This window comes from Apus apus, chromosome 1, assembly GCF_020740795.1.
Source record: "Apus apus isolate bApuApu2 chromosome 1, bApuApu2.pri.cur, whole genome shotgun sequence".
NCBI lineage: Eukaryota > Metazoa > Chordata > Aves > Apodiformes > Apodidae > Apus > Apus apus.
This window is the reverse complement of record NC_067282.1, coordinates 147228794-147237998: the sequence shown is the minus strand read 5'-3', so window position 1 is coordinate 147237998 and position 9205 is coordinate 147228794. Positions and strand designations below refer to the sequence as shown.

Sequence of the window (9205 nt, the reverse complement as noted above, 5' to 3'; positions counted from 1 at the left end):
GTCTGCCACGTCTGAGCAGAAACCAGGCTGCAAAGTCAGCACAAGGGATGAGAAAGGAAACTGTCTCCACATGTAGCCTCGAATTTCCTAGACAGAGTTATGTGACAAGATCCTGCAAATACCAAGACTAGCAGGAGTCCAGTTTCCTACAGTCAGTCTTGTGTCTTCGTGGTATGGCTATGACTTGATTGCAGTACTGTATATCTTAGAAATTGATATAATCTCAGGTTAAAGATGTTGAGAAATAATCCACAACCCCTGGTGTGTTGTTTCAGTGGTTAAATGCACAGTTAGAAAGATACACCTTATTTCAGACCTCAGAAAGTCTAAATCTGAGCTTCAGGTATTTGGTAATCTTGTGCTTTTACTTATGATTTAACTTATCTTTGCTAGGTTAAAGCATTCCTAACAGCCAAGAATCTTCTCTGTACGTAAGCTCAATATCAGTGCATTGCAATGTCCTTCTGTATAGCCACAGAACTACAGTAGGTGCTTCTAAAATCTCTCCAGGTACATTTGATTGGGGTGGGCAGAAAGGCAGGGGGCTACCTTTTTTCAAATAAATCTCTTTCTACAACGGTCAGTCCCTACGGCTACTCCTGTGGCTGATATCTGTCTCTTCCTAGCCACAGATGTAATTATTCCCTCATTTCTTCTTTGCCTGAATTTCCTTCAGTTCTTCTTAGCCCTTATGCTCTTCTCTTTCAGTTCTGTACTGTATTTACAGATGCAGCTCTAACATCTCACCTGATTACCAGTTTTCCAGGAGGCAAATGCTAATGTTTATACCTAAGTCAGAAAGGTAACACAGATTCTGAATAACTATTTATTTCCTTAACAAGTAGATGAGGCTGAGGATAGTGAATCTAAGCATATTGATAAAGTAAGCATTTTACACAAAACAGACTCTTAACCCAGTGTGTGTTACCAGCCTTGTAAATATTTTGTGCAGATTCTTGGATAACTTATGTACATTGTGACATTTGAAACGTTGTATTTACGTATGTGCTCACAGAGTGAAGGCATCCTAAGTGAAAGACCTCAGTCCTTTTTAAGTGTTTAATTTTCACTGCTTTCAGTGTTACAGGAAGATCCAGATTCCGTTCTGTAAGACCAGAAGTACTCTTGTATCTATTTTGTAGTTATATTTGTATTTTACAGGACACTACACTAAAAATTAAATAGTAACAAGACAGGTTATGACCTTCTTATTTTGGCAATGTTCACTGACTTGAAATTTGGTACTGTTTCTAGTGCTATTTAATATGTTTCAGATTTTTAAGAGTACACATCTTTAATTTTAACAAAGAACTAACTCAAAACCTTGAATTTTGCTGGAGCTGAGTGTGTTGCATTGTGTTTATTACATAAAATGATATCCCTGTGCAAGTAAGAAGGGACAAGGGGTAACTAACAAAGTAAGCGAATTTCATCAAACATCTCAGGCTACCCTTTATAACTCTGCCTAGAAATTAGTTTTCTCTTTATTAATATCTGGGCCTGCACTCACTAGAAGCAAAATACAGAACTCAGAATTTAATGCAATTGAATGGAAGGATTTTGGCATAACAGCCAATTCATATGGTGATAAAAGTCTATCAGGTAACAAAAGTATGAGAAAATGGGCTAGTATTCTCTTTTTACCTAGACTTAGTCCTTCTTCCCTGTAGAGTGTAAAATCACTGAGCCTTTCAGCTACGTTCCCATGTAGGAAAATAACTTGAGAAGCGAATTTGTATTTAAATGTATACAGCTATAACTCTAAAGGCGGTTACAAATAACAAAGCTATATTTGTTAGGTGAGTACAGAACTGCTGGATAGAAGTGCAGCTTCTCATATTAGTGGAGGAAGAACTTCATGAAAAGCATAATCCTTTACTAACCCTCTCACGGTATGGCCACTTTCCTAATGAATCCACTGCCAGCAGTGAAATGTGCACCTGGCAATGCTAATACCATATGTCAGGATATGTGCTAAGATTTGCTAATTTAAGTGATTAAGGATTAACAGCTTGGCCAACAGGTGCACCTTCATGTGGACTCAATCCTTCAGCCAGGCATTCATTCAGAATATGTTTCATAACAAAGAACACTGATGAAAAAAGCAGACAGTAGCTTCATGCAGTTGGCAAATCTCTTCCCTTTCTAATCCCCATGCACCCAGCTGATTAGGGAATGCATGTGCTATGGTACAACAGCATTTAAATTCTGACTGGAAATGTTAGGTACATGCATAAAACTTTCAGTGAGAGTTGTCAGGACAGGATCTTTGATGTCCACTAACAGACAAAAGCCTTGATCTTGATCTTGGATATACCAGCTTGAATCTGAGTTAATTCCTCTGATTGAAGTCATGGAAATTAGAATGTGCCCTATAGCTGCTGTTTTCTTCAAAAGTCAATGACCATTTATCATTAACTTTAAAAGTAACAAAACTAGGCCAATGTAATTTTTAAAACTCTCCTCTGTGTGTGTTTACAATATCTTAAAGAAAAACCTATGTGATGGGACTTATTACTATGTCACAAAGGCCTGCTTATGTGAAAGACATGTCCAGCTGTTTAGCATGCTGTAATGCATAACTGTTGTTATACATGTAATTATTGTAACTGATCCAGTCATCTGCACACTGATATTCTTGATTGGACTGAATATAGGGATGGCAAACTGTTTCTTTTCCCAAGAAGTAAGATGGAGCAAGTCTCTGCAAAACAACAGCACTGAACTGGTATGTCAGCTTCCTTCGGATTTTAATTATTTCACCCGTCCTTCCGTAATTCCTCAGTGCTCTGGCCATTTTCTGATATGTCATGATCTTGCGGTTTCCCTTTCTTTCTCCCCACAGCTCTGCTAGTTTCTCCTTGTTTTTGGAGACAAACTGGAAGACACCATTGGGCTTATCTACCCACTGGATGCAGTTTGCCATAGCTGGATCATACAGGGACTCATGGAGGTACTCAAACAGTCGAAGTTTTTTTCTGCCTATTAAGAAATAAAGTACAAAAGGTCAGAAGAGAACTCATACCTGTTTTAAAAGTTGAGCAGTTGTCTTTTTCCTGGAAAGGTTCTTACAGGCAAAAACGCAAGTAAACCTAATACCCCGTCGCAAATTAAAAGATCAGTATAAACTATTCAACAGAAGATCAGCAACAGAAAATTGAGTGATAGTTCCGAAACATACAGATCTGTGGTGACAGAAGGGATTTGGTCATCAAGAGCTTCAAGAGCAGATGATTTGGGAATCACGACAAACGCTTGGTGACTTCACTGTGTGACAGTTCTCAGAAGACACTTTCAGCAGTCTTCAGACACATGCTGTGCAGGTGCATGGTCAAGGAACCCACTTCAGGAAATTACATCCTGGAAAGCCAGTCTGAGTGGCTTTTCATAAATGCTTTATCTTCTTAATCAAAACTCAAAGACCATGAGAAGACTCAATTTTGACAGGTTTTTTTTCAAGAATGTTTTGCAGAGGCAAGGTAGTCTCTGATGTAAGAAAGGGTGAGTGGAAAGAGCAAGCCAGTTCTGAACCATAAACCTCACCTAGTCAATAAGGAGCTAGACCTTCTGGTGCACTGTAGTTTCCTAAAAATGTGCAGAACTGTCAGCTTGCACTCCCACACAGAATAAAAAAAGCTCAGTACTGCAATCCTTGTCAGTTAACTAAGTGCTTCTCCCCACAGGGTCAGCTCTCAAACTGAAGTTTACTAATGAGGCTTATTGAGTTCCACTTAGGTCTTGTGGATCCCTCTCTCTGAAGTACTTCTAGTTCCCTTCACAAAGCCGAGGGCGACCAAGAAGCTGCCGTGAGGAGGAAGAATTGAAGAGTATAAGACAAAGAGGAACATTGTGCAGAAAGGAGAGTCTATGCAGAAGAACGGCTTCCACTTTAACCAAACTGGAAACAAGCAGCTGCATCTAAACTTCGTAAAACCTTGTCTTGCGTGGCTATTTTAAACTAGGAACAGGGGAAAAGTGACAGTTGCTAAGGAACACTGAGGTCAAGCCAAGACATCTGTTAGGGATGACAGTAATTCTGCATCTGGTGGTAAGGAAAGAGGAGAGAAGTGACAGTCAGACTAGGAAGAAGAAGAGCCTGAAATCAGAGGTACTTTCCAAAAAAATAATAAAGTTTCATTACCTAAATAAAAATTGGCCTGTGACTATAAGTACATGTAGTATTAAAAAGATGAGAAGCGTAAAAGCAAACCAGTGAAGGGCACTGCCTGGTCACAGTAAACACTTCTTAGTGATACACGGTGTGAATGCATCAGTTTGAGTTGGGGTTAGTTCACAGGTCTTTGTACTGCACCTCATTGTGTAAGTTTGTTACTGGGCCCTAAACATCAGTCTAAGCTAGCAGGTGTCTGCAGGTTCCTTCTGTGGTCACTGGAGGTTCCTCCAGAAGGTGTGTCAGAGTATCTGCATTAGATCTCTGTGCTGAATTGTACGGAGGAAGCCTAATTCTCTCTGTGTGTGTCTAATTCAGGTGTACTTCTAAGTACTTCTCTTGATGGCCTCCACTCACTTAGCTTTAGTCCAGATGATGGAATGGTCTTGAGGTGCATTAACTGGACTCCTTTGAGAGCAAACCTAATGCAAAGATGCTTTCCGTAAGCATATCTAAGTTACTGAGGCTTTCAGAACTTGAGGCTAGCCTTGAGGCAAGTCCAGAGGCTTGCCCTAAATAAAACCCTGTGAAACACTTTCAGCATAGGCTTTGGGTCCCCAGTACTGATAGTTTCATCTACAGATTTATTCTTAAAGGACCACACTACTTGTTAGTGTACAGGAAGCCTCTCACATCAAGAAGGCAAGAGGACTTATTTTATTTAAAAATAGTGGAAATAATCCCCCAAACCATAGTTTCTGGCAGGAATATCACCATGGACACAAATAAAACCCATAAAAGGACACAAAAACACCCCATAAGAATAATTAGTCATTCTGAAAATGTATGCAGTATAGTATTCTGGAAAAGGAGATTGATAATAATGTTAAAGAAAGACGAAATAGAAAATTACGTTTAACAGAGCAGTAACAACTGAAAGCAAATTCAAACACTGATATGTAAAATTTCCCAGTGCAACATTGTGCAAGACTTAGAAAAGTACCATTTCTGGATTGAAAGATTTTAATTTGCAGTGATTGTCAAGCACTAGAAGTAAAGGACTTAAAAGGAGAGGCCACTCTTGCCATCGTCCCCAGGAATTTGTAGTAGCAGGAGTAGTAGCTATTAAGCAACAGAAGCCAGAGTGTTCAGCATCAATGGGAAGAGATTACACCAAAAACTGACACCATGTGGTTAAAGTTGAGAGAAGGAGATTTCAAAAAGCAGCAAAACCAGGAAGCTACTCAAAGAGACCCCACAGTCAAAAGTAGGTACAAAAGCTCAGGGTGGAAGCTATGGAAACCTCATCTTGCAGAGCCATAGAAAGGATGCTGAGTCCCAAGAAGAAGACAGAATGAACACAACAAACAAATAAATTAATGTAATGACCAATGTCACCCAATGTATTCTTTGCAAAAGAGATATCCACTCAAGTAAAGTCAACCAAAAGTAGCACAAAAATAGATTTAAAAATGCAAATTAGAAGTGAGAAAAGCTAAGAGGTAGTTTGAACAGTAAAGAAAGACAGGCATAAAATCAGGTGCAAAAATATTCTCATGTGTGAAACACCTTGAAAAAATCCAGTCCTTGTGGGACCACATAAAATAAGTTATTGCAGTGAGTAAAGATTTTGCTAATAGCTAGATACACTTTGCATATGACATCATCCCGGATGATTTGGAGTGAAACACATCTGTGGCTGTTTTTTCCATATACTAAACGAGAGGAGAGAATAAGATGTTAACAGATTTATCTTACCTTATGAGATTTGGCAGACAGGAACTGAACACTAGAGATTGTATTCTAGTTACTATTAAATGTTACCTTATTTATTCCTGTTAAAAGAAAACCCCAAAAACTAGGAAAAAGAGAAAGCATCACTTATCAAGAGGTTTTTTAGAAGTACTACAATGTACGTATCAAGATAGGGTCTTTCTACACACCTTTTCCTGCTTTTGGCTGGCCAGCAGCAGCAGGCATCACTTGGCTTTCTGGAGTATTCTGCAGTGTATGGTAGAGAGTCTCATCTGCATAAAAATCCACTGCACTGCTCTTCAAGAATGAAGATAACAAGGAGTTATTAATAGAATAGATTCTCTGAGGAAAAATAAATTTGTAGTAATTAATTGCCTGAAACCTTCAAAAGGCAACCTTTCATCACTTTCATCACCCATGAAAGACTTTTCTCAGCCACGAAGGCATGCAGTGTACTGTACCAGTAACAAGCAGCACGAATTCATGTCCAGTGGGAAGGACTGCTCACCAGGGGAGAAATCAAGATAGAAAACAAAGTCATTGCCTCACTCTGAACTGTCAGCCCTTTTGCTGGAAGAAGAGGAGAGGCAGTGGACACTGTTTCCTGAGTTAGTAAAACACGAGGGTCACCTGGACAGTGGCCCCTACAGAATCTGTAATTCCTGTGTCATGTTGTCACTAATCTGCTGGTAAAAAATCTGATGGCTTTTGTGGAATCCATTTACCTGAAATAATCTCCCCTGCAATATCCACTGTCCATCACTCCTGGAGGCCACATCCCCAGTGTTTTAAAGAATGATTATGGACTCTGCTGGCTGAATATGAACTCAGAATCCAGGTAGTGCTGGTCTTTCCAGCACTCCTAAAGCAAACTGCTAGGGAAGAAACCAAAGGCATGGCACTTTCTCTCAGCAGCAGAAGCTATGCTGAGGTTGGAAGTTGTTCTCTGCCTGTTCCCAGGTAATAGAAAGAAGCCCTTTTTCCTATTGTTCTAGCAGGTTTGTTAGTTGTCATATTACATGATGAACCACAGAAGAGCACTAGAGGCAAACAGCTAAGATTAATCTTAAAACGAGACTATCAAACATGTTTTGCAACTGTTTCCCAACACAGTTTCATCTGAATCACCCCTGGCCAGACTGAATTTCTGTTAGAGTTAGCATAACAATTTGTAGTAGAAGTCACAAATAGGCAGGCAATTTTCTATCTATGCCTGACTGCGTTAGCAGTTACCAGTTCACTTACGACCACATTTCTCCAGCTATATCCTGGGTCCTCTGTAGGTGGTGCTGCAGAGTAGCTGGGGCTTGCTCGGGGGTGGTGGTGATGATTGATAACAGTCAGACAGCTTTTGTAACCTGAGAGTTGGGAGGATGGAGCAAAAACTGAGTAAGAGGGAGAAAAGGGGAAAAACCCAGTGGCAGAGAATATAACAGCTGCATTTATCCGATGGCTGCCTCCTAGATAGTAAAGTCTACAGTCAAGACGTTTCTTATCTGCAGGTTATCCAACATAATCTGTACTGTTACTGCTGATCTTGGGCTGGTTTTGTTTGCTTTCATGATGAAAAGCAGTATTTGTTAGGATAAAATTAAGATATTTCATACTATCATAGGGTAGCTTGGTTAATGGAAAAGGGAGGGCCAAATCACCCAATATAATGAATGGGATAATTCCAGACCACCATCATACGTGTATTATAGTTCTGCAGGCCATTAGTACAGTGTAAGTCAGAGTGTCCAATCATAAATGAAGTGAAGGAACATCACAGCATCTCTACCACCTGAAATAATGTCATGGAAGGAACCCAAGACCTTTGGATGTTTAAAAGAAGCAGAGGAGAACACCAGACTGAGGCACTTGGAATAAATTGTGCACTGCAAGTGGTCATGAGATTTTAGAGGGTACACGTGGAAATGTGGGTGCAGCTGTGGGACATACTAAACATTGAGCTGCAAGTGTTTAATGCCTCTCTCCACTGGCCCTAAGACAGGTACAGGCAAGAACATGTAAGAAACTGTATATAGCAAGTCCTTTAGCATATGGAAATTACCAGTGCAGAGGAGCTGAAAATTTATTAACAACAGCTAAAGATATGGTCCCATTGGTCTTATTTACCTTTCAGTTTACAATAGACAATATGTAAATAAACTTCCTTGTATGAAGTGCATTCCACAAGGAAGACAGTAGGTGTTTTGTTCTGGACTTAGAGGGTATGTGATGTAGCCTCTTATTTTCCCTTCTTTCCATTTCTATTTACAATGTAAAAGCACCAAATACAGATTTCAAATTTTAGAGTAATTAAATTGCTAAAATCTTGCCTGAACTAGAACAATTTACAGTTTGCCTGTATTTTCATTTTTGTCAAGCAGAAAAATTTTGGAGCCAAGAAAAACATTTTTCTATGTATTATCCAAGTTCAAACTATCATTTCTGCAAAAAAAAAATATTAACATTTCTATTTTAATGCAAAAAAGTAATTCTAGGAATTAAACTGTTCAACTCTTGGTCTTTTTTCTTTCTGTTTTTTTCACTGAAATTCATCATTTTATGAGTTTATTCACAGTGTAACAGAAGGGAATTTTTCAATTAAAACATTAAAAGTGGAAAATGGCTGTTGCACTATGGTCATACATCCTCTGATTGTAGGAAATTTGAGTTCAATGCACCAAGACTAGTTTTTGGGGGGAAGGTTGAGCAGGGACTGTCAGTTTCTCTGTGTTGTGACATGAAAGATGCCCATCACTCTCAGCGATGCTAGTGGAGGGGTGGAAACCCTCCAGAAATTCTTCCCCCTTTCCATCCTCCCAACATACCCCTCTGCTGTCCGTTAATCCATCTCTGGGAAATTACTCTCCCCTCTACGTGTTTCAAGCTGTACCTTCCTGTAAAAATACACAGTGGTAAATGAAATGGAATAATGGTCTTTTTTTACCTGGTGAGCTCTGCATGTCTCTGGCAGAGTGCTGCTGCAGGACTTCAAGCGCGTCTTCAAAAGCCTGGCCCAGTACGTCTTGCTCAGGAAAAATCTGCAAGAACAGTTTTCAGTCAGAAGCCAGAAAAGGCCAGGCTGGTTCTATCAACATAGTCAGAAAATCCCAGATAAATACAGTGATTATATAGAATATACATCCTCCTGGAATTTGTATTTTGCAGGCACGGAGGCATTACCGTAATCATTTACTATTGTGAGAAAATTCTCACTCCTTTGAGAAGCCTCTTTGAGGTCAGTGGGACAACTCACACGGGTAATGTTCCTCACTCGTGCAAATATTTCAAGGTTCATTTCCTTAATTTGCAGCAGAGGTTTACATAAAGGGTGTTGCTGCTATTGGAGTG

The 9205-nt window shown here is 39.6% G+C and overlaps 1 protein-coding gene across 1 annotated transcript; it reads right to left on the bottom strand.

Annotated features, from left to right (window-relative positions):
- Positions 1–2536: 2536 nt before the first annotated feature.
- On the bottom strand, positions 2537–8901 carry SPIC (Spi-C transcription factor; the record flags this gene model as incomplete). The annotated part of the gene is made up of 4 exons (XM_051619440.1): positions 2537–2982; positions 6055–6163; positions 7112–7224; positions 8802–8901. Coding segments are annotated over 4 exons (768 nt in total), but the record flags the coding sequence as incomplete, so codon positions are not given.
- Positions 8902–9205: the final 304 nt, after the last annotated feature.